Source organism: Argopecten irradians, chromosome 16, assembly GCF_041381155.1.
Source record: "Argopecten irradians isolate NY chromosome 16, Ai_NY, whole genome shotgun sequence".
Lineage (NCBI taxonomy): Eukaryota > Metazoa > Mollusca > Bivalvia > Pectinida > Pectinidae > Argopecten > Argopecten irradians.
In genome coordinates this window covers 23,463,841-23,491,321 of record NC_091149.1, presented here as the reverse complement: position 1 = coordinate 23,491,321, position 27,481 = coordinate 23,463,841, and the positions used below count along the sequence as shown (strand labels likewise).

General features: G+C 34.9%; 1 protein-coding gene and 1 pseudogene across 1 annotated transcript; both read right to left on the bottom strand.

The window, feature by feature from the left end:
• Nucleotides 1-18,537, bottom strand: part of LOC138310777 (uncharacterized) — a 64,022-nt pseudogene extending 45,485 nt beyond the window's left edge.
• Nucleotides 18,538-18,684: 147 nt separating this feature from the next.
• LOC138310699 (kinesin-related protein 12-like) lies at nt 18,685-27,234 on the bottom strand. Its single transcript, XM_069252031.1, has 2 exons — nt 26,601-27,234; nt 18,685-19,156 (listed from the first exon to the last, which is right to left on the bottom strand). Exons 1-2 carry the CDS (start codon nt 27,214-27,216, stop codon nt 18,726-18,728), a joined length of 1,047 nt encoding a protein of 348 aa, XP_069108132.1. The 5' UTR covers nt 27,217-27,234; the 3' UTR covers nt 18,685-18,725.
• Nucleotides 27,235-27,481: the final 247 nt, after the last annotated feature.

Genomic DNA, 27,481 nt, shown 5'->3' with positions numbered 1-27,481 from the left:
AGATGGCGTCACAGCCGCCATCTTGAAAACACATTTTGAACTTCTTCTCAATTTCTACCGGTGCGATTTGGCTGAAACTTGCATGAAATGATCCTGACATGGTCCTGACAAAGTGTTGTTATTTTTCGGGTCGATCCAAAATCCAAGATGGCCGCCACAGCCGCCATCATATCTTGAAAACACATTTTGAACTTCTTCTCAAGTTCTACCTTTGTGATTTGGCTGCAACTTCATCTGCATGAGATGATCCTGACATGGTTTCGACAAAGTATTGTTACATCTCTGGTTGATCCCAAATCGAAGAAGGTTACCATGACACTATATCTGATTAATTTCCTACATGTTAAGGCCCTTGGGCTTTTTGTTTGAAATAAGATTTGTTGAAGGAAATGGAAAATGATCCTGACATGGTCCTGACAAAGTGACACCATATGAAATTAATTTTACTATTGCCAAGGTAGTTAGATGACCGTTAAGGCCCTTTGGGCCTCTTGTGTTATTAGGATATATATCATTGTAAAATGTATGGTGGTGTGTGTGTTTTGTTATTAGGATATATATCATTGTAAATGTATGGTGATGTGTGTTTTGTTAGGATATGTATCATTGTAAATGTATGGTGGTGTGTGTTTTGTTATTAGGATATATATCATTGTAAATATATGGTGGTGTGTGTTTTGTTATTAGGATATATATATCATTTTAAATGTATGGTGGTGTGTGTTTTGTTATTAGGATATGTATCATTGTAAATGTATGGTGATGTGTGTTTTGTTAGGATATGTATCATTGTAAATGTATGGTGGTGTGTGTATTTTTGTTATTAGGATATATATATCACTGTAAATGTATGGTGATGTGTGTTTTGTTATTAGGATATATATCATTGTAAATGTATGGTGATGTGTGTTTTGTTATTAGGATATAGTATCATTGTAAAATGTATGGTGGTGTGTGTTTTGTAACTAGAGTATATATCATTGTAAATGTATGGTGATGTGTGTTTTGTTATTAGGTATATATCATTGTAAATGTATGGTGGTGTGTGTTTTGTTATTAGGATATGTAATCATTGTAAATGTATGGTGATGTGTGTTATATGTATACTAGAGTATAATATCATTGTAAATGTATGGTGGTATGAGTGGTTTGTTGTTATTAGGATATATATCATTGTAAATGTATGGTGGTGTGTGTTTTGTTATTTGGATGTTATCATATATGTTAGGTGGTGTGTGTTTTTGTTATGGATATATATCATTGTAAATGTATGGTGGTGTGTGTGTTTTGTTATTAGGATATATATCATTGTAAATGTATGGTGGATGTGTGTTTTGTTATTAGGATATATATCATTGTAAATGAATGGTGATGTGTGTTTTGTTATTAGGATATATATCATTGTAAATGTATGGTTTGGTGTGTTTTGTTATTAGGATATATATCACTGTGAAATGAATGGTGAATGTGTTTTTGTTATTAGGATATATATCATTGTAAATGTATGGTGGTGTGTGTTTTGTTATTAGGATATATATCATTGTAAATGTATGGTGGTGTGTGTTTTGTTAATAGATCTGTATCATATAAATGTGTATGGTTGATGGGTAGGATATATAGGAATCATATCATAAATGTATGGTGGGGTGTGTGTTTTGTTATTAGGATATATATCATTGTAAATGTATGGTGGTGTGTGTTTTGTTATTAGGTATATGTATCATTGTAAATATATGGTGGTGTGTGTTTTGTAACTAGAGTATATATCACTGTAAATGTATGGTGGTTGTGTTGTTTTTGTTATTAGGATATATATCATTGTAAATGTATGGTGGTGTGTGTTTTGTAACTAGAGTATATATCACATGTAAATATATATGGTATGGTGTGTGTTTTGGTTATTGATATATAGGATATATATATATCATTTGTAAATGTCATGGGTGCGGTGTGTGTTTTGTAACTAGAGTATATATCAACTGTAAATGTACATGGTGATGTGTGTTTTGGTTATTAAATGGATATATATCATTGTAAATGTATGGTGGTTGTGTGTTTTGTTATTAGGATATGTATCATTGTAAATTGTATGGTGGTGTAGTGTTTTGTTATTAAATTGTAAATGTATGGTGTGTGTTTTAATTGTAATATTTGAAATTTGTGTTCCTGTATATATCATATTGGTCCCGTTTTGTTAAGTGTATGTTCATTGTACAATTTTTGTGAAGTTATCCGAAAAATCAAAACTGGCCGTGATGTGTGCCTAAATTAGGATAAAACACATTGTTGTATGGTTTTGTTCAGTTATTACCGTTGTTTTGATTGAATGGCTGGAAACTTGCATGAAATGATTGACATATAAATTGAGAAAAGTTTAATTTTTAATCGATATCAATGAAATGTGATGGCCGATGATCAAATTAGGGTTATACACTTAAGCCGTCATTTTGATTTAAGGATATTGAACTATCATTGTAAAGTTTGGTGGTGCGATTTTTGAATTAGGATGAAATATCATTGTAAATGTATGGTGGTGTGTGTTTTTGTTATTAGGATATGACATTGTAAATGTATGGTGGTGTTCTTATTAGGAAGCCGATCCGTAATTCATGGTGTTTTGTTTTTGTAAATATCATCTTGTTATTGAAATAATATACATTTGAACTTCTTCTCAAGTTCTAGTGCGTTTGGCTTAAACTTGCATGAATGATGTGTGTTTTGGATCCCGTATATATCAAAAACTAAGTGTGTGTTATTGAACTGGGTGAAAATATCATGTGTTAAATTCAATATGGCCGCCACTTTTTAATGAAAACGTTTAAAATTATAATTTTTGAACTATAAAAATCTCAAGTTCTAACATGTGCGATTAGGCTGAAACTTGCATGAAATGTATGGTGATGTGTGTTTTGATGGTAGGATATCTATCCATTGTAAATTGGTGTGTCCGAAAATTCTAGGATTATATATCCGTAAAATGCCATGGTGGTGAAAACACATTTTGATTTTCTTCTCAAGTTCTATGGTGATTTTTTTGCCTGAAATTTAAATGTATCATACATATGAGGTGTGTGTTTTTTTGTTATTAGGATATAAATCATGTAAATGTATGGTGTTGTGTCGATGTTTATCCAAAATGAAATATATGCTGTAAAAATGTATGGTGGTGTGTGTTTTGAAAATTCAGGATTGAACTTTTCAAAATGTTAATGTTTTTTGTTATTAGGATTTACTGGGTCACATGAAATGAAATGGTGGTACAACTTGTTTTGGGTTAATTAGGTATACTATGTATTGAAAATGTATGGTGTCTGTACATTTTGCCATCTTGAAAAATCATGTAAATGTATTCTTGTGTACCGTGCGATTTGACTGTATGCATGATTTGAAAAGGTATATATCAACTGTAAATGTTTGGTGGTATCGATCCGAATCCAAGTTATTGGATATAGTGCCATCTTGTAAAAACACATGTTTTTTTTTCAAGTTAGGATAATATTCGGTGTAAATGTATTGTGGTGTTGAATAGAAATTTGTTAACTACTGAATATATCATGTTTTTAAATGTATGGTTTTTGTGTGTGTTTTGAAATTAGGATATATATCAAATGTAAAAGTAAATGTGTGGTATGTGCCACGTTACAGTATTTATCTTGAAATGGCCACATTTTGAAAACTATTTGATAAATTTCATTTCTGTAAATGTATACCGATGTGTGTTTTTAAACTGAAAATATGTAAAAATGGTGGTGGTGGTCATCACTGACAAAGTGTTGTTATTTTTATTATATACTTTGTAACCCAAGATACCAATTTGTAAAGCCATTTGGAAACCTGCCGCCATCTTGTAAACATATTTGTTGATGTTATTCTATTCTCAAGTTCTAAAATGAATGGTGGTGTTGATTTGTGTTATTGAAACTTGTCATGAAATGATCCTGACATGTTATGATTGATATATCATTGTAAAAAGTGTTGTCATTTTTTTTGGGTCGATCCAAAATCCAAGATGAGATGTTTATTTGACCCAAATTGATAATTGTAACGCCGCCATTGGGTGTTTTTGAAAAAAACATTGAAATTGTTTTATTAGGTAAGTCTTGTAGGAGTATTAAATTTAAAAGTATGGTTGTGGTTACTTGTGAAAAATCAATGATAAATGATGGACATGCCATGACAAAGTGTTGTTATTTTTCGGGTGATCCAAAATCAAAGATGGCCGCCACAGCCCGCCATCTTGAAAACACATTTTGAACTATCTGTTAATCAAGGATTCTACTTTGTGATTTAGTCATTGAATTTGCAAGATGATGAATGATTGTCCACACTTTATGACAAAGTGTATTGTTATTTCTAATCATTGATCCAAAATCGAAAGATAACATTTGTTTTGTTATCTGTCTATGAAAATTTGATACCATAATACTGGTTTTTAAAAGTTACTATATATAAATCATTAAATTTCCTATATAATGAATATATATACTGTAAATGTATTGTGTGTGTTTTGTTAAAGATGTATCACTTAAACTTGGATATTGTTTTTTGAAATAATGTAAATCTGGTTTTTGTTAAGGAATATATCATTGTCCTGACATTGGTGTCCTATAAAGGTATATATATTGTAAATTAAATGTGGGTGTTTTGTTTTAGATATATATCATTGTAAATGTATGGTGGTGTGTGTTTTGTTATTAGGATATATATCATTGTAAATGTATGGTGGTGTGTGTTTTGTAACTAGAGTATATATCATTGTAAATGTATGGTGATGTGTGTTTTGTTATTAGGATATGTATCATTGTAAATGTATGGTGGTGTGTGTTTTGTTATTAGGATATATATCATTGTAAATGTATGGTGGTGTGTGTTTTGTTATTAGGATATATATCATTGTAAATGTATGGTGGTGTGTGTTTTGTTATTAGGATATATATCATTGTAAATGTATGGTGATGTGTGTTTTGTTATTAGGATATGTATCATTGTAAATGTATGGTGGTGTGTGTTTTGTTATTAGGATATATATCATTGTAAATGTAGGAATCAAGTGATGTGTGTTTTTGTTATTAGGATATATATCATTGTAAATTATGGTGATTGTGTGTTTTGTTATTAGGATATATATCATTGTAAATATGTATGGTGTGTGTTATTATCATTGTAAATGTAATTGTGTTTTGTTATATTGTTATTAGGTATATTATCATTGTAAATGTATGGTGATGTGTGTTTTGTTATTAGGATATGTATCATTGTAAATGTATGGTGGTGTGTGTTTTGTTAAAGGATATATATCATTGTAAATGTATGGTGGATGTGTGTTTTGTTATTAGGAGTATATATCATTGTAAATGTATGGTGGTGTGTGTTTTTTGTTATTAGGTATATACATGTAATGTATTGTAAATGTATGTGTATGGAAATGTGTGTTTTGTTATTAGGATATGTATCATTGTAAATGTATGGATGTGTGTGTGTTTTAAATTTTTATTAGGATATATATCATTGTAAATGTATGGTGGTGTGTGTGTTTTGTTATTAGGATATATATCATTGTAAATGTAATGGTGTGTGTGTGTTTTGTATTAGGTATATATCATTGTAAATGTATGGTGGTGTGTGTTTTGTTATTACAGTTTTATCATTGTAAATGTATGGTGATGTGTGTTTTGTTATTAGGATATATATATATCATTGTAAAATGTATGTGTGTGTTTTGTTTTGTTATTAGGATATATACCGTTTCTATATTTGGTGTGTGTATTTTTTGATTATGTGATATATTATGTTATTATAGTGTGTAATTTTTGACATATCATTGTAAATTATAAATCCAAATGTGTGTTTTGTTTGATCGATATATATCATGTGTTAAATGTATGGATATGGTGTGTGAATTTTGTTATAGGAATATATCATTGTAAACTTATTGGTGTGTGTTTTGTTATTAGGATATATATCATTGTAAATGTATGGTGTTGTGTTTTAACAAGGATATATATCATTGTAAAAAATGGTGGTGTGTGTTTTGTTACTAGAAATATCACTGTAACATGTAAGTATGGTGGTATGTGTTTTTTGTTATTAGATATATATGCATTGTAAATGTATGGTCATGGTTGAATTGTTTTGTTATTGATGATATTATACATTGTAAATGTTGGCACACTTTCTTGTTTGTGTTATTAGGTAAATGACCTGCCATTGTCTTGAATTTGTCGTGACAAAATGTTTAAAATTGAATATTCCGCCGTAATACTTATGCAAAAGCTGCCGTCCGAATAATACAATGTTAACTTTTCACATTTTGAACTTATATCAATCAAGTTCTACATAATTTATGTCGTTTTGGCTGAAATTTGCATGGAAAATGATATATAATTGTTCCCGACAAAGTGTTGTTTTTTTCGGGTCGATCAGCCAGGGGAAATTTAAATTACTCAAAAATGTATTCAAATATTTTGCCATCTTGACAAAAACACATTTACATAGTTATATTTCTAAAATTTCATTTTTTGCATATTATGTTGCAATTAGGCTGAAATCTTGCATTTAAATGATCAATGTAACATTGGTCCCTGACAAGTGTTGTTTATTTTTCGGGTTGACTATCCGAAATCCGAAGATGGTAAGGCCAAAGCCGACATCTATGCCAAAAAGCACATTTTGAATTCTTCTCAAGTTCTACAGTGCGATTTTGGCAAGAAATTGCATAAAATGATCCTGATATGGTCCCTTTACTAATGTGTTATTTTTCGGGGGTCGATCCGTAATTCAAGATGGCCGTTAACCGCAATCAGGAAAACACATTTTGAACTTCTTCTCAAGTTCTACTGAGAGTGAATTTTGATAGTAAACTATGTCATGAAATGATCCTGACATTGTCATCGACTAGTGTTACTTTTCGGTCAATCCAAAGTTCAAAATGGCCGCCAAATTCACCGCAATCTTGAAAACACATCATTTTGAACTTCTTCTCAAAAGTGTTTAGGTCACCGGTGCGAAGTTTAGGCTGAAACTTGCATTTAAAATTCCTGACATTTGTTTAACAAAGTGTTTTGATTTTTCGGATCGTAAAATGTGGGAAATTCAAGGCCGCCACAGCCGCCAAGTTTTTGAAAACACATTTTGAACTTCTTCTCAAGTTTTATTATTTGTGTAATTTGTGAAACTTATATCATGAAATGATCCTGATATGGCCCACAAAGTATTTAAGTGTTGCAGATTATTTTAGGTCGATTCGTAATCCAAGATAGCCGCCAAAAGCAAAATAATTTGAGTAAATACATTTTGAACATTTCAAATTTTCAAGTCCATAACTACCATTGCGATTTGGCTGAAACTTAGCATAAACTTGAAAAACATTTCCTAAAATTGTTGGAAATTAGTCAAAAAACTCAAGATGGATGAAACAGGCCATCTTAAAACACCATTACAAAATTATGAATTATTATATTTGAACCTGAAACTTCATGAATTGATCATGTTTGGGTAATCAAAGTAAAAGTGTTGTTAATTTACTGGTTTTCCCAAATCGAAGGGATGGCTACCAAACACATTTTTGAACATTATTTGGTACATTTTAAGGCCCTTAGAAAATGTTTGTCAAAAATTTCACATTGAAGGCTGAATTATCACTATGATGATCCATTGAATCCTGATTAACAAATTTTCCATGACTACCAAATTTTTCAAATTGGGTTTAAAGGGCAGTTTCTTTTAAATTCATAAATGTTTTTTAAAGATTTGAACCAACTTTGCAATGTTCTTTCTGTATCAGCAACTCAGGTGACCATCAAGGCCTCTTGGGCCTCTTGTTTTCTTCTGAACTGCATCCATTTTTTTACTAAGAGATATTAGTCCATGGGTGGATATTACGTCAGTGATAGTAACCCCTGGAGTATTGAGGATGTAGCCAAAAAATTGATTTCTGCAAGCTGTGATTGGTCAGTTTGTTTCTTCTGAAGTGGCTCCAATGTTACTATGAGATATTCCAAGAGTGGATATTACGTCAGTGATAGTTACACCCATGGAGTTAGTATTGAGGATGGATGTAGCTTAAAAGGATTTTTTCATTTTTTAATTACATTCCTTTATTGGTGTGTTTTTTATAGACAATCAATTATATTGTATCTTTCAGGTTAACTGCCAGTATATATTATACAATGAAATACCAAGTTGTTTAAAATAAATAACCTTGACCTTTATTCAAGGTCACAGGGGTCAAATAGACTAAAATCCCTTTAAATGACTTCAAGCTCAGGTATATTTTTTAGGGTCAGGAAAGATCTATTGTCATCATGCATCGTCCGTCATTGTGCGCCGTCTGCAGTCTGCAGTGCAAAACTTTTTCATTCAAATGAAAGGCCTGAGGGTACTGATATTTGGCCTGTAGCATGCTGGGGATGAAGGGCTACCAAGTGGCTACCAAATTTGTTCAAACAGATGACCTTGACTTTCATTCAAGATCACAGGGTCAAATAGGCTAAAATCTTTAAAACGACTTCATGTGAATAAATAAGTAGCCTAGAGACCTGATATTGGGCCTGTGACATGCACAAACGACTTCATGTGAATGATGAATGGCTACCAACTTTGTTCAAATGAAGGACAATGACCTTCATTCAAGGTCACAGGGGTCAAAAGGGTAGGGTAAAATCTTTAAATGACCTCTTTGTGAATAACTAAGAGGCCTAGAGATCTGATATTGGGTCTCTGGCATGCTAGAATAAATGGCTACCAAATTTGTTCAAAACAGATGACCTTGACTTTCATTCAAGATCACAGGGGTCAAATAGGCTAAAATCTTTAAACGACTTCATGTGAATAAATAAGTAGCCTAGAGAGACCTGATATTGGGCCTGTGACATGCACAGATTAATGGCTACCAACTTTGTTCAAATGAAGGACAATGACCTTCATTCAAGGTCACAGGGGTCAAATAGGGTAAAATCTTTAAATGACCTCTTGTGAATAACCAAGAGGCCTAGAGATCTGATATTGGGTCTGTCGCATGCTAGAATGAATGGCTACCAAGTTTGTTCAAATGAAGGACCTTGACCTTCACTCAAGGTCACAGGGGTCAAAAATGCTAAAATCTTTAAACGACTTCTTCTCAAGAACCAAAAGTCCCAGGGTACTCATATAGGGTCTGTGGCATGCTTGGATGAAGGGCTATAAAGTTTGTTCAAATAAATTATCTTGACCTTCATCAGGTCAAATAGGCTAAAATCTTTTAAACGACTTCGTGTGAATAACTTAAAGGCCTATAGAGACCTGATATTGAGCCTGTAACATGAATGACTACCTTGAGACTGGAAATTGGATTTGCAGCATGGTGGGGATCAAGGGACCTTCATTCATGGTCTAATTCATTAAATATATCAAGACCTGCACTTCTTCTAATAAATGAGTTTTTTGGATTGCCTTATAACTGTGTGCCACTTCTTTATTCTTTGAGGTGTTGTATTGTGCCAATAGTCAGATGACCGTTAAGGCCCATCGGCCTTTCGTTCATAACCTAATGGAATTGGTCCCGTTTAAGGGTAACAGCAAGAGTTATCTTCCCTTTCTCTTCTCTTCATTTCATCCGCGACACTCCTTCAGGTGTCGCCCAACTAGTACAGTATTACAAATTCATGTATATACCGTATTCGACCAAATAATGGAAATATATGCTGATGAGACATAATTATTGCAAATCTAATTAATCTTTACAGTTTTGTGTCGTTTTGGTCTTTATTTAAGCCTGGGCAATTGAAATTGAGGCTTATAGGGACATGTGCGCTTAATGGGTCGAATACGGTACATTAGATATATGTAACCCTGGTAAATACTAGCCGCAATATATTGCTCGGCTAGAGCGAACATCTCTTTAGCTCGATCGGTTGAGCGTCAGGCTAATGTTAGCAATCCAGAGGTCCCGAGTTTGATCCCTGGCAAAGGCATAAAGGCATAAAGGTTTACATGTCTGTAGTAAATCTATCCGTGAAAACTAGTTTACCTTTGTAGTGGATTGAATCGGCATTTTGACCACTGATTTCTGTTTAATCTATCCTAGTAAATAAATTTATAAAGCTGAGAAGCTAGAACTCTACATATAAAAAGTCCTTGTAATTCTGAACAAAACGGTAGTTCTTACTTTTGGAAATGTTATATACAACGGCCACAATACAGCCATGAATAAAGGTGGTATTTCGCAGGTTCTCGGTAAATTTCCACAACAGACGAGATATTTCGGGGTCCCAGGCGCCTTCCTTCTGAGCTATTCTGAACGATTGGACCGGCAAATGTACCATTTAAAAATGAGTGATATTTTTGAAATTTTCTGTAGAAGTGACTAAACATTATAAAATGAGTAAATAATGTATGCACTAAACATCAAATTTATGTTACAAAAATGCGCCCAACAAGTGCAACAGTGAAATGAATCTATTTGTACTGTCTCGAACGCACAAAATCATGGCGCAGACTATCGCGCCCCCTATAAGGAAAGTGTATTGTTTGTATCCGGTTGAGTAAAAACGTTGAAGCCGCCTTGATGTTCAAGTTAAATCCGGCATTATCAGGTAAGTAATTGTTCATTTTACTTGTTATAGACATCAATATCATTATCGGTGGATATTAGTATTATCAGATATATTTGATTGTTTTTGTAGGCCTGCAAATATAACGTTAGGTACTGTTTACAGTCTGTTTATGATCACCATCGCGAGTGACTGTCTGACAACAGAACCATTCATGTGTTCTAAATCGTGGCTTAACAGCACGTAAACTGACAACTGTACCGACTTTGAGGCAGATGCCGTTTGAATATATGTATCTCCTAATATATTGTTTGAGCATATGATTAAATTGCTAGTAGTTTAAACCATAAAGTCATGCACACTCACATGTAACGTACGTAACGTTAGCTTCGTTACATGTCATTTCGGTACATGCGGAAGTCTTTTCGGTATCATAAAGTGAACAGGGCGAAATGACTTTCAGAAGGTACCGAAACGTCTTTGAGTAATCTGAATATTAGACAACTAAAGAAAACAAACCAGAAAAAAATGGTAACAATGTACATGTAGTTTGACAATGGATATGATCAACATTATTACATGTAGATATGGACATTTGTATGCACTGCAGTTTTACATGACACATAATAATTGCTTAGGCTTAAGTTACTGTACAGACTGGGTGGGTGAGGGCAATAATATTAATGAAAATTCATTTTACAATTTTGCTGTGTTGTGTATAGTGATAGACAACTACTGCGTAATAATTAGGATGCCGACAGGAATCATCAGATTGACCCGTGTTGTGAAAATTAGCATACATGTATAATATCACTCTGACCCATTTAACAATGTTATATACAGTCATGTTATAAATGTTGTAAGACGAACGTTATTGTGGCGTCGTAGATATTAATGGCGTCTGTGATGTTGTATGATTATCTCGGTTGACACGTCGAATCCAAGCCTGATTCGCCACTCTTACATAAAACAGAATTGAAACTAAACAAAGTAATCCCAATTTTGACCCAGAGCTTAAGCCCTGGCTATTCTCTCAAGGATTCAATAGATCTAGAATTAAATAAACAATGTTCAAGAAAATTTGTAAGATTTTTCCTTGTAAAGGAAGTTGTTGATATCTTCTTGGTGCCCCTGGACTCTGATCTGGTGGTCATTTATTGAGGTCAAGGTGCACTTTAAACTAAGCACCATGGATGCCCTTTTTCCTGCAGGGGCGTAGGAAGCGGGGGGGGGGGGGGGGGCAGGGTGGGGGGCAAACATGTCTTTTTGCCCCCCCCCCATTTTTGCCGAGTGAAATATTCTAAAAATTCACATTTGAAAGAAAAAAGGGTCCTCCTACACATTTTTGAACTTTTTAGAAAATATTTCGCTGCGTGTTTCCTAAAACATTCAAGCATGTAATGTTCAAACCTTTAATAATGAAAATTCAATACACACGAACTAGACTAAAAATGTCCACCAAGGAATTATACTATTACAAAAAATGCTTCTTAAAAGATTTATTTGTTTATATGTCTTAGCAAGACAATCAGTTGATTATTATTTTGAGTTACACAACAATGTGCCGATGGTGTGAATCCGGTATGTTCAAATCCCTCGGACCCCCAATAAATATGTAATGATATATGAAAAAAGTAAATCAAGTATCTCCTGTGGGTGCGGGGCGCGGGGGTGGGGGGTGTTATGAAATTATGAAATATTGAGGACCTTTGCCCCCCCCCCCCACACTACGTTTCATCTTCCTACGCCACTGTCCTGTCAGAATCACTGAAGTTTTGACTATGTTTTGATTAATACTAGTTATGTGATAAATAGAATCTTACACTCATGGCTACATCATTTGAAATTTATTAAACTTAAATTTATAAAATTTGAAATACCACGAGCCTTTAAGGATATTTTGACATTTTATTTCCAAAATAACAACAGTTTTCTGGGTTTTTTTAAAATATCATACAGTATCTAGGTAAAAGGAGACCTAGTTATAACACTCACTATACCGTAGTGAATGTCAAACTTGTAACAGCCTCATCAGCTTGAGAAAGGTTTTCAAAAATGTTTCTAAATCAAAAAAAAATTAAAAAAAAAAATTGATACATTGAAAGCCATTTCGGTTAAGGTATAGACTTTTAAATATATGATTTGCTTGCTGTTGACATTTTTTTCATCTGTGATGAATAACACTTGGAAACGGTAACTATTTTAAATACTAGTACCTATATATATATATATGTAGGTAATCTTCCTCAATATAAAAATTAAATATGATTAATAAAACAAAAGACTGAAGTATGAAAGATGTACCAATTAAGTACTTCATTTCTGCGTATGAATAAAAGCTACAAATAGATCCTTTAATGTGATGATTTTTTAACTGATTTTCATATCATTCAGCAGTATCAAGGATTTAAAATAATTTAATTAACTGGTACCATATGTGTTTCCAATTAGGATGTACAATTCGGATATAGAATAGAGTTCTCTTTTTTTATTAGTTTAACGTCCTATTAACAGCCATGCAGGGTCATTTAAGGACGTGCCAGGTTTGATGGTGGAGGAAAGCCGGAGAACCTGGAGAAAAATCACCGACCAACTGTCAGTACCTGGCAAATTCTCCACATAGGATTCGAACTTGTGACCCAGAGGTGGACGGCTTGTGGTAATATGTTGGGACAACTTTACCACTTGGTCACCGTGGCCCCACGAATAGAGTTCTCATAAAAGGTCTCATAAATGTTATGATAATTAGAAAGATTGGCACCTAATATAACTCATTACCCTAATTGCCCAACATGATTTTCGAATTAGCATTATACATTTCCAAGGCATTTCTTGATTAAAGCACTGTATTGTTAAATATCTTATGCAAGAACATGTATGATCAGCTGCATGTATACCATCAAACAACTGACTTACTTGTTAAAGGGTACGTGGGTTTTAAATTAAAAACTTTATATTCTTTAAATGTTCATATGAACAGTTTTCATTGGAATTGGATAAAGGGAGGTAATTGGCTTATTATTTTTTAAGGTATATTTTCTAGCAAAATGCTCAATATCACTAAAAGAATTGCAAAAACAGAGAAATGTATGTTTAGTTTTGGATTGAGTATTCGGTCAGACCAATATTGTCTATATTTTGACATTTTTTTTATCTACATGTGGAAAAACAGTTTCTTATTGATAAAATGGGGGTAGCAGAGAGAGACTTTTACATGATTATTCGTGATGTACATGTATAATTACATGATATTTTTCAAATCTTTGATGCTGTGTCATTATGAAACGATAAAATCCATATTAAATGAATTCTGGTTATTTTATTTTTTTTATATTTTTTTTTTTTTTTCAAGACATTTTATAGTACATTACATAATACAGGCATATACACATTCACTCCGACATACCATATACATTATACATGTATGTATAGTAATTGCAATCATATGAAGTACATACATACATTTATACATCTATTGCATAGATTTATACATTTTCTGGTTATTTTAACTTGATTATAGCAGTAGTTTTATTTTGTTTTTTTTTTTTCTCTGTAAAAAACTGTTTAACATTTCTTGTTCTCTAGAATGTATGTATTTGTAAGAGATTGAGTGCCAGCCAGGCGATATTGTCTATTATTACCATTTTTTTAACTTTTTTTTTCGATAAAATGGGGGTAGCTTGCAGAGACTTTTGCATGGTTATTCATGAAAATGCATATTCCAGGCAGCAATAGCAATTATGATGAACTCCTTGCTTAATTGTATGTCATAGGGACAATTATAAAATGCCACATTCAAGTTTTAAGTCTCCCTTTATTTAAGAAAATAGCTTAGGATTTGATAGGAATCAAATACTCTTCATAGATGGAATCACATGGGGAGGGGCTCAAGTTTACTATAGTTTATTTAGGTAAAACACATTTTTGAGCATTATTTGGTCATTTGTAATAGAAAATGAATCAGAATTATCAGTATGAAATGGTCAATGAATCATATTAACATATTTCCCATAACTGACCCCCAGGGGCCTGAGGGGTGGGGCTAAAATGGGTCAAATAGGATAGGCTTAAACTTCAAAAACCTTCATCTAAAATTGTGGAAATGGTAGAATCAAATACTCTTCATAGATGGAAAGGTCTTAAGGTCCTTTACAATAATTATGAATTATATATGAACCGTGTGCAGGGAGGGGTCAAGTTTACTATAGTTTTTATAGGGAAAACACATTTTTGAACATTATTTGGTCATTTGTAATAGAAAATGAGTCAAATGTTGTCAGAATTATCAGTATGATATGGCCATTGAATCCTATTAACAAATTTTCCATGACTGACCCCCCGGGGCCTGAGGATTGGGTCCAAAAGGGGTTTCTTTTAATTCATAAATGCTTTTTTAAAGATTTGAACCATTTTTGCAATGTTCTTTCTGTATCAGCACTCAGGTGACCATCAAGGCCTCTTGGGCCTCTTGTTTTCTTCTGAACTGCATCCAATTTTACTAAGAGATATTAGTCCATGGGTGGATATTACGTCAGTGATAGTAACCCCTGGAGTATTGAGGATGTAGCCAAAAATGATTTCTGCAAGCCTGCGATTGGTCAGTTTGTTTCTTCTGAAGTGGCTCCAAGTTACTATGAGATATTCCAAGAGTGGATATTACGTCAGTGATAGTTACCCATGGAGTTAGTATTGAGGATGTAGCTTAAAAGGATTTTTTCATTTTTTAATTACATTCCTTTATTGGTGTTTTTATAGACAATCAATTATATTGTATCTTTCAGGTTAACTGCCAGTATATATTATACAATGAACTACCAAGGTTGTTTAAATAAATAACCTTGACCTTTATTCAAGGTCACAGGGGTCAAATAGACTAAAATCCTTAAATGACTTCAAGCTCAGGTATATTTTTAGGTCAGGAAGATCTATTGTCATCATGCATCGTCCGTCATCGTGCGCCGTCTGCAGTCTGCAGTGCAAAACTTTTTCATTCAAATGAAAGGCCCAGGGTACTGATATTTGGCCTGTAGCATGCTGGGATGAAGGGCTACCAAGTTTGTTCAAATGAATGACCTTGACCTTCATTCAAGGTCACAGGGGTCAAATAGGCTAAAAAGATTTTAAACAACTTCTTGTGAATAACTAAGAGGCCTAGAGATCTGATATTGGGTCTGTGGCATGCTAGAATAAATGGCTACCAAATTTGTTCAAACAGATGACCTTGACTTTCATTCAAGGTCACAGGGGTCAAATAGGCTAAAATCTTTAAATGACTTCATGTGAATAAATAAGTAGCCTAGAGACCTGATATTGGGCCTGTGACATGCAGAGATGAATGGCTACCAACTTTGTTCAAATGAAGGACAATGACCTTCATTCAAGGTCACAGGGGTCAAATAGGGTAAAATCTTTAAATGACCTCTTGTGAATAACTAAGAGGCCTAGAGATCTGATATTGGGTCTCTGGCATGCTAGAATAAATGGCTACCAAATTTGTTCAAACAGATGACCTTGACTTTCATTCAAGATCACAGGGGTCAAATAGGCTAAAATCTAAAATCTTTAAACGACTTCATGTGAATAAATAAGTAGCCTAGAGACCTGATATTGGGCCTGTGACATGCACAGATGAATGGCTACCAACTTTGTTCAAATGAAGGAAAATGACCTTCATTCAAGGTCACAGGGGTCAAATAGGGTAAAATCTTTAAATGACCTCTTGTGAATAACTAAGAGGCCTAGAGATCTGATATTGGGTCTCTGGCATGCTAGAATAAATGGCTACCAAATTTGTTCAAACAGATGACCTTGACTTTCATTCAAGATCACAGGGGTCAAATAGGCTAAAATCTTTAAACGACTTCATGTGAATAAATAAGTAGCCTAGAGACCTGATATTGGGCCTGTGACATGCACAGATGAATGGCTACCAACTTTGTTCAAATGAAGGACAATGACCTTCATTCAAGGTCACAGGGGTCAAATAGGGTAAAATCTTTAAATGACCTCTTGTGAATAACTAAGAGGCCTAGAGATCTGATATTGGGTCTCTGGCATGCTAGAATAAATGGCTACCAAATTTGTTCAAACAGATGACCTTGACTTTCATTCAAGATCACAGGGGTCAAATAGGCTAAAATCTTTAAACGACTTCATGTGAATAAATAAGTACCCTAGAGACCTGATATTGGGCCTGTGACATGCACAGATTAATGGCTACCAACTTTGTTCAAATGAAGGACAATGACCTTCATTCAAGGTCACAGGGGTCAAATAGGGTAAAATCTTTAAATGACCTCTTGTGAATAACCAAGAGGCCTAGAGATCTGATATTGGGTCTGTCGCATGCTAGAATGAATGGCTACCAAGTTTGTTCAAATGAAGGACCTTGACCTTCACTCAAGGTCACAGGGGTCAAAAATGCTAAAATCTTTAAACGACTTCTTCTCAAGAACCAAAAGTCCCAGGGTACTCATATAGGGTCTGTGGCATGCTTGGATGAAGGGCTATAAAGTTTGTTCAAATAAATTATCTTGACCTTCATCAGGTCAAATAGGCTAAAAAATTTTAACGACTTCGTGTGAATAACTTAAAGGCCTATAGAGACCTGATATTGAGCCTGTAACATGAATGACTACCTTGAGACTGGAAATTGGATTTGCAGCATGGTGGGGATCAAGGGACCTTCATTCATGGTCTAATTCATTAAATATATCAGGACCTGCACTTCTTCTAATAAATGAGTTTTTTGGATTGCCTTATAACTGTGTGCCACTTCTTTATTCTTTGAGGTGTTGTATTGTGCCAATAGTCAGATGACCGTTAAGGCCCATCGGCCTTTCGTTCATAACCTAATGGAATTGGTCCCGTTTAAGGGTAACAGCAAGAGTTATCTTCCCTTTCTCTTCTCTTCATTTCATCCGCGACACTCCTTCAGGTGTCGCCCAACTAGTACAGTATTACAAATTCATGTATATACCGTATTCGACCAAATAATGGAAATATGCTGATGAGACATAATTATTGCAAATCTAATTAATCTTTACAGTTTTGTGTCGTTTTGGTCTTTATTTAAGCCTGGGCAATTGAAATTGAGGCTTATAGGGACATGTGCGCTTAATGGGTCGAATACGGTACATTAGATATATGTAACCCTGGTAAATACTAGCCGCAATATATTGCTCGGCTAGAGCGAACATCTCTTTAGCTCGATCGGTTGAGCGTCAGGCTAATGTTAGCAATCCAGAGGTCCCGAGTTTGATCCCTGGCAAAGGCATAAAGGCATAAAGGTTTACATGTCTGTAGTAAATCTATCCGTGAAAACTAGTTTACCTTTGTAGTGGATTTTCACATAGCCATCTTCTGCATCCTCTACTATCTCTTTTGGGTATATGCCTGCCTTCCATTCTCCAACTTTCTTTCGGCGTTCACTGGGTATCTTCTCAGTAGAACTAGCAAGATTCCCTAAATCAGAAATTCATTAATCTTGATTGACTTGAACGAAAAAGACGAATGAAATTCGAGGAGCTAGACTAATAGATTCTACAATGTTCTAGGCCTAACTGTCGACGTTAGTTTTGTTTTTGGCATTTTTTCAGAACCCTGGATATGGGTAAGATTTACCCATTTAAGTAACAGTTAATGTCAGTTACCAGCTTGAAAACAATTTTGAAAACAACATTATGTGTTTTCTTTTCACAAAATTTTTCATTTGAGTAACTAAATGATAACTCAAATGGGTAATTGTTACTCAAATGGATAGGTCTTACTGTTACTTATATGCAGGGTTGTGCCCAACCTGATATAAGCCAACGACACCGACATCTGACGCTTCGGACTGATAATCAACCAAATATACGTCGTATCACTGGTATTGGGAATGACCAAGTGGTGTAGATCAAACATTAATATAAAATAAAGACACTTACTTATATGAACTCAACGGTTTCGTTGTGTTTGGGTGTGTAATTGTTGTCCGTCTGCTTTCAAAATTAAAGCACGCCGCCATTTTTGCCATCAGAGTGAGTGATCTAACAAAGTGAGATAACTCTCGACTGAACTACAAATAAATCTTGATATGGTGAGCAGTTTATGCACGGCGGACGATCACTGTCGAAGCACGATGGCATATAATGAAGTCAAGGTGAATACGAAACAATTCTTAATCGCTTTATTATCTATATTATATACAGACATTTAAACCAGTTTCCAGCCTGAGAACGTAGAGACGCCGAGGGTGCTATCGGTAACTATATGTCCAGTACCGTATGTGTGTCCCATGCGGATGAACACATGGTCCCCCTGGTTAAGCGGAAGGACGACGACAGCGGTCGTTTGGTGAAGGTCGTTAACATCTGTAGCCTCCGTCCAGGATGAACCTCGAACGACTCCATTAGCAACTAAAACAGTTTGGATAAATCCATGTCTATCGCAAATTACTGTCCATGTGAAGACATAGGTACCCGTCTCTGGGACGGTGTAGATCCCGTCCCCCGGGTTATACCCGTTCCCTTGGTCTAGTGTTTCCTTGTCAAACACTACTGTATCGTCAGGGGTAAACGCCTTGGTAGTGATGGTCGTGTGGAAGGCTACGGGTGTTTGAGGGCTTGCCGTAGAGGGCACAACACCTGAAACAGAACAAATACATAAGATTTTTAGGTCATCTGACCCGAAGGGTCAGGATGATCGATTGTCATCATGCATCGTCCGTCGTCGTGCGCCGTGCGTAAACTTTTCTTTCAAACGACTCCTTCTCAATAACTGAAAGGCCCAGTGTACTGATATTTTGCCTGTAGCATGCTAGGATAAAGGGCTTCAATAAAGGATCTTGACCTTCATTCCAGGTCACAGGGGTCAAATAGGCTAAAATACTAATTGTGAATAAATAAGAGGCATAATCACCTGATATTAGGCCCTTGACATATTTGGATGAAGGACTATCAAGTTTGGTCAAATGAATGACCTTGATCATCATTCAAGGTCATGGGGTCAAAAAGACTAAAATCTTTAGCGACTTTTTCCCATGAACCAGAAGGCCAAGGGAATACATATTGGGCCTGCAGCATGCTGGGATGAAGGGCTTTCAAGTTTGTACAAATGAAGGACCTTCATTCAAGGTCACAGGGGTCACGATGGCTAAACATTTTAAATAACTTGTGAATAATTAAGAGGCCTAGAGACTTGATATTGGGCCTGTGACATGCCGGGATGAAGGGCTACTAAGTTTGTACTAATGAAAAATCTTGATCTTCAATCAAGGTCACAGGGGTCAAATAGGCTAAAATCTTTAAACGACTATGTTGTTTTGTACTAATAGTCAGATGACCGTTAAGGCCCATGGGCCTCTTGTTATTGGTTTCGTTTTTAGGTCATCTGACCCGAAGGGTCAGGATGACCTATAGTCATCATGCTTCGTCCGTCGTCGTGCGCCGTGCGCCGTCCGCCGTCCGCCGTCCGCCGTCCGTAAACTTTTCACATTTCAATCTTCTTCTCAAGTTTGACCAGTGGGATTGAGCTGAAACTTATATGAAATGATCCTGATATGGTCCCGACAAAGTGTTGTTATTTTTCGGGTCGATCCGAAATCCAAGATGGCCGCCACAGCCGCCATCTTGAAAACACATTTTGAACTTCTTCTCAAGTTCTACCAGTGCGATTTGGCTGAGACTTGCATGAAATGATCCTGACATGGTCCCGACAAAGTGTTGTTATTTTTCGGGTCGATCCGAAATCCAAGATGGCCGCCACAGCCGCCATCTTGAAAACACATTTTGAACTTCTTCTCAAGTTCTACTAGTGCGATTTGGCTGAAACTTGCATGAAATGATCCTGACATGGTTCCGACAAAGTGTTGTTATTTTTCGGGTCGATCCGAAATCCAAGATGGCCGCCACAGCCGCCATCTTGAAAACACATTTTGAACTTCTTCTCAAGTTCTACTAGTGCGATTTGGCTGAAACTTGCATGAAATGATCCTGACATAGTCCCGACAAAGTGTTGTTATTTTTCGGGTTGATCCGAAATCCAAGATGGCCGCCACAGCCGCCATCTTGAAAACACATTTTGAACTTCTTCTCAAGTTCTACTAGTGCGATTTGGCTGAAACTTGCATGAAATGATCCTGACATGGTTCCGACAGAGTGTTGTTATTTTCGGGTCGATCCGAAATCCAAGATGGCCGCCACAGCCGCCATCTTGAAAACACATTTTGAACTTCTTCTCAGGTTTATACCGGTGCGATTTGGCTGAGACTTGCATGAAATGATCCTGACATGGTCCCGACAAAGTGTTCTTATTTTTCGGGTCGATCCAAAATCCAAGATGGCCGCCACAGCCACCATCTTGAAAACACATTTTGAACTTCTTCTCAAGTTCTACAAGTGCGATTTGGCTGAAACTTGCATGAAATGATCCTGACATGGTCCCGACAAAGTGTTCTTATTTTTCGGGTTGATCCGAAATCCAAGATGGCCGCCACAGCTGCCATCTTGAAAACACATTTTGAACTTCTTCTCAAGTTCTACCGGTTCGATTTGGCTGAAACTTGCATGAAAGGAGCCTGACATGGTCCCAACAAAGTGTTGTTACATCTCTGGTTGATCCCCAATCGAAGATGGCAACCATGACACTATATCTAATTAATTTCCTATATGATTATTGCCAAGGTACTCAGATGACCGTTAAGGCCCATGGGCCTCTTGTTAGTTATTAAATTTACGTCATATTAACAGTCAACGTCATTTACAGATGGTCTCCTATGCAAGAAATGTTGATGTGTGTGTGTATATATGTTTTTGAAGGCTACGGTATAATTCGTGTTGTACATTTGTAATAGTGGGGTTTTGTCCTGTTTTGTGGTATCGCACTGCAACATTCACACCCAATCCGGTCACACTATCTTCACAACGGCCAAACTGGTCGTCCCAAGCACTTTATGCTGAGCGCTAAGCAGGAACAGAAACTACTAGCTTTATAGACTATGGTGTTTTTTTAGGGGATAGAATCCATAGTCTTCATTAAATAGGTACAAGCGCTGAACTGAAGGTCATATGTAAGTAGCTCTTGGAGCAAATTCCACCTGCAGTACACTTCAAGGGGGGGGGGGTAACTCTCTTTTTTATTCCAGTGAGTGCTTTCTGTTGCAAATTGATACAGAACCTACTATTGAATCAATGATTCTATAGACTCACTATGAGGGAAGTTAATCGGGATACAACGGTGCATTTCTTCACCAAACGTTTGCAAGGATTGACTCATAGAGAAGTCCTAGCCAGCTTAGAGGAGGTCCGCGACAGGGGTAGCATAAAAGGCATTCAACTGACAACAAGTGAAAAGGAAAGTATTGATAATTGGACTAGTATTGAGAGAAAGGCAAATACAGCTAGTAGATGTTGATCGATCCCTAACAACAGTCACAATAAAAGACGCTCCCATTGAACTATCAGACCAGTATATACATGTAGCAACATGTATGGAAAAATATGGCAAAGTGGTATCTGGTACTCTGAAGAGGGGAACTATTAAATGAACAGATATTGAAACGGGAACACGTTATATACAACTGATCGATGCAATCCCTACTATTCCCAACACCACATCATTTGGGAATTACACTGTCAGACTATTCTGTGACAATGACAGGACAAAATGTATTTATTGTGAACAATCTGACCACCCCCAATCCAGGTGCCCCACGAGAGTCAAAAGGTGTTATAAGTGTGATGAAACGACTCTCCTGGCTAAAGACTGCACAGGTGAAATTCGTGTATCTAAAAATAGGCTCACTCACAGTGACAGGTCCACCGCATGGGATGCGAACTGGCATACAGTAGGCAAAAAGGGCAATGACACTCACAAAGCAAGGTAAATAATCCCGGCGATAGTAGCGTTGTACAGCGGGATATACCATGCAGTGATCCAGGTACTGTTAGTAAACAACAGGTGAAATCCTTAGTTTTTGGAGCCTCAAATTGTGCAAGGGTGAAACCAACAGACTCATCAATAAAAATCATTTCGAAATCTGGAGCTACATCTGAAGACATTCATGATTTGATAAAAATGGCACACGATGAGGAAGGTGTAGACAGTGATGTCAATGATGTGATAATCAGTCTGGGAACTAATGATGTCACTAGAAATAGACACAACCCTGACACAGTGAACATAAACTTAACTGAGGCCATGGGAAAAGTCCAAGATTCCTATCCAGGAGCACGAGTCACAGTATCGAGCATTCTACCGAGGAACATTACAGGCCAGAGTGGAGACCAACTCAACAGAACTGGGAAAATTGTGAATTCCTTTATTCAGAAATTCTGTCAAAGACATGAATTCCAATTCATTGACAATGACACAGTATTTCTGGAAAAAGGGAAACCCAACGGTAAACTTTTTGACAAAGACGGCCTTCACGTGAACACCAAAGGAGCAAAGACGCTGATGGATACATTCATAGACTGTGTGAATGATACCAATAAACTGGAGGCGCTCACAGTCCGGAAGAAAAAAAGGCCCCGAAGTGAGTCATTTCTTACATCTGAGAGTGAGAGCAAACAGCCGAAACATTAGATTTTCTCCATATACATTTGGTAAGAGACTTTAACTTGGATCATACAGACCTAATATCAACCATTTATTTGGATGGGAAAAGTTTTTTTTTTTTTTTTTTTTTTTTTTTAAACAACGGTATTGACTTACCAAGTGTAAATAACAAGCGCATTCAATTAAAACTTAATATGTTCGCAGATGAATCTCAATTCTTTGTTAGTAGCGCGAACAGTTTACCAAATATTTTCCACATTCTATCTAGATATGAAAAAACATCTGGTGCAAAGGTAAACTTAGAAAAAACAAAAGGACTATGTATAGGTATTTGGAAATTTTGAATTATCTCAAAAGACCATTCCGAAAAACTACAAAATTCAAATAAACGATTTGATTTACGAGTTCCTATGGAACAGCAAAATTCATAAGGTCTCTAAACAATTATGCTATCAGTCAAGAAATCAGGGTGGATTGGATATGTTGGATATAGACGTTATTGATAAAATAAAAAAAGTCAAAATGATATATAAGCTTATCCACAGTGAAACAGAGGCATGGAATATCTTAGGAAAATACTGGCTCCAAACTTACGATAAAGCGTTCAACATTGATTACTTTCTTTGCAAATGTAGCACCACAAAAGGGTTAGACCTCGGAAAAATACCAGACATATTTCAGCAGGCCTTAATTTAATGGCAGTTCATTATCCAAAAATGTTCTAATCACACCCGACAAGGCATATTGAATATGAATCTTTTTGGCAATAGCAAAATATTATTTAAGCACAAACCACTTTTCTTTAAACAATGGTGTAAGAGCGGAATGTAAAAAATCAAACATGTATGGAATAATACAGAAAGCAGATTTATAACTTCCGAAGCATTACAGAATAAATTAATCAACAGACATAACTGGATATCAGAATTTGCTAAAATAAAGAAGGCAATACCTAGTAACTGGTTACAAATCTTAGAAAACCAACAAGAAAATGCCCAAGAAATTACTAAGATCACCGACGATCTATGTCTAATATACAATGAGAAAATTATAAATACACTTAGGACCTCAAAAGTTTTTAAACACATTCTGTATAGCAATAGCTCAAAAACTAAACAAATGAACAAATGGGAACACTACTTTAATAACGAGGATATGAATTGGGAACTAATTTGGCAAACAATCAAATATTCAATAGCAGATAAAAAATGTAAGGATTTTCAATGGAAACTTATACAAAGAATAGTAAGCACAGAACATAAACTTAAACTAATAAAGAAATCAAACGGCCTATGTACATTCTGTAAAATTAATGAAGAAACCTTAACTCATTTATTTTATTCATGCCCAAAAATTGAATTACTATGGCAAAAAATTAAGAATGTAGTCTCGTGGTAAGGGAGATAGATCATGATTTTTTCATACAGACGCTTGAGTTATGACAGTGCCCCAAGCTCTTCAAGCATTTGAATGACCGCGATTTGATTAATACCCCCTTTTCTGAAGTTTGAATTTATGAATAAATTATTTTATTAGTTTGAAAAATAACAACACAAATAATCCTATCAATCTTAAATTGCTATTTTCTGGTAAATTTATATTAATTAAACATTGTTAATGATTTTAAAACTAAAAGTATTGACATCTAGGCTATATTGTAACAGAAAATTCTGCAGTGAATGTATAAAAAGTATACATATTAGGGGAGATAACTCTATTGTGAATCCCGTCTTTTTCAATGAAAAATGAAGGTTTTTTGGTGCTAAAAATGCTCTATTTGACAAATTGTGGTTCAATTTTCTTGAAAATTGACTGATTAAAAGCAACTTTGTCACTTTTTAGTCTGTTATTTTTCTATAAAAATTGAACTTCACAATTTTGATTTATTTTCATTTTGGTGAGAATATTTTAGGTAATTTACTTGCGTCTTTTTTACCTAATATCCTCCAAAAATGATCACTAGAAATTAATTATGACGAGAAGTAAAGCATTTTCTTTAAAAAAGGATTGATATATATCACATCAATTAAACAATATATATATCGTAGAACATTTTGTTAATTATTTTCATTTACAGGGCAGATTTAGTACAGACTAATGCTGTTTTATCATGTGCAGAATCTACTTAAAAATGGCAAATTTGAATATTTATTTAGAAAAAATAGATGGTTCAATTTCTTCGAAACTTTGACAGAAGATGCATAACACCATATTTACTTCATAAATCAAATATGGAAAATATTGAACGACAGGAAAATTTTGGGGAATGTGAGACTACCACCTTAAGAATGTCATTATAAGGCTATTTAACTAACCCCCTAATTATATTATGGAAGAAAAACACATTATGTTAGGACTGAATACTTATTTCAACAAGGAACAGCAAATCATTACCAGTTTTATCATAATGACATCAAAATGGTGGATTTGGAAAGCAAAAAATATTATTAAATATCAAAACGATCATGACGAAAATTTTATATTCAGACACACTAAAATAATTTAATCAGAACAGCAAACATTTTTGTATTGGATGGGACATTGGAAAAATTGACTATGATACTAGAAAATGAAGTTTATTGTAATAGAATGAGAGAATGTAGAATGAGTCGATGAGAAGGATGTAAAAAAATATACAACCTAACAAGCATTATTGAAATATAAGATATTATAATGAATGAAATAGGAGTAAGTAAGAGAAAGATATAATTGTAATAAAAATGAGAGAGAATGAGATATATTTGTACAACGAAAGGAAATAATAGTGCGATAATATGCTGAAGTTAAGATGACCATATAATAAAATGCTTAAAAAAATGAGAGATGAGAAAGTTAGTGAATGATGACTATGTACAAGTTGTTTATATGTAAAATGTTTTTTTATGCAATAAAATATAAAAAAAAGTAGCTCTTGGAAATCTCTTGGAAGACGTTGAGAAGAGAAAACGTCACTTAGGGAGAGAAACGACTCTAAATTTTAGGCATCTTATCATGCAACATGGGCAGAAGATTTTTTGTTTGTTTGTTTGATTTATTAACGTCCTATTAACAGCTATGGTCATGTAAGGACGGCCTCTCATGTATGCGGTGTGTTGCGTGTGGGCAGAAGATACAATTATAACGCCCTATCTGCATGGCTGATATGCAATCTTACTATAATATTATAAATATATTTCCAATAAATATTGACGAAATTATAAACGACATTAATGTTGTATGGATTATGACTTGCTGTATTTTTGGCATAGAAAACGTATTGAAAGTGTTCTAAATATTTTTCTTTGCCGCTCAAAGTTTTAAACTTTCGACAATTATCGACTTTTGTACAGTTTACGTATTCACAAAGTTATTAAACAATTAAATTTAAATATAGATTTTTAACATTGAAACATACGAAACAATATGTGGTAAAATAGTCGGTACTCGGGAAATGATCATAAAGTTTCTCATCATTCAATAAGATAGATGATGTATGACTCACTATGAGCATAACTAATTTTTTTTAAATTTTATTTTATGGTTTGTACTTACGTTTTTGTCGTGATGGATTTACTAGCAACTCTTCGTGGTTCCCGTCTTTGACCGCTCCCCTGGAGATATTTGATTTAACATCACTGGAGGAAAACTGGGGGACACCCGGAATATCAGTCAATCCAGAACTGGTGTCAATGTTCGAATTGGCATTATTGGATCCACGGGCTGTCGGTATACCACCATTCATTACATTCTCTAGTTCTGATATTTTTCTCACTAAACCGTTCACATAGGTGTTCTTCCGCACGATATTACGTTTAAGTGACGTCATGTCCCGTGTAACATGTGCTAGTCTAACATTTTGATTCAGTAAGTCTGACTCCAGCTTACCAATTCGATCATCTCTTTCCTTTAGCAATCGTTTCGTTTCTTCTTCCTTAGTCAACAGGATTCTTTCCATTTCTACATCTCTTTCTTTCAGCAATCTTTCCATTCTTTCTTCTTTTTCTTTCAGCAATTCTTCAATTTCTTCCATTTTCTGATTAACGGATGCCATTATTCCATTGTTATCACATTGAAGAGGCTGAATTTCATTTTCTAATTGGCTCGCGTCACGATTTCCGAAACAGTATGGCAAGCACAAAAGCAGTAGATATTTGGTTATTTTCTCCATGCTTGTAATACAATACAAATACAACTGTCGGTTTAAGCCAGACAGAGCCTTATCTTTGTACATAGCTGACACAGTCTGGTTTATCGGTGTCGAAGGATAAAGTTTATCGAATGTGCTCTATCTTTACGGTTTAGTTGATTTGTTTCTCAATTGACATCCGATATTTGTCAAGTTTATTTATACGTCTTACAAATTAATTCTTAATCAATTTTCCTCAACAGTACCTTGCTTAATTTAAGGGTTTTCATATTTAAGATTAGTGATT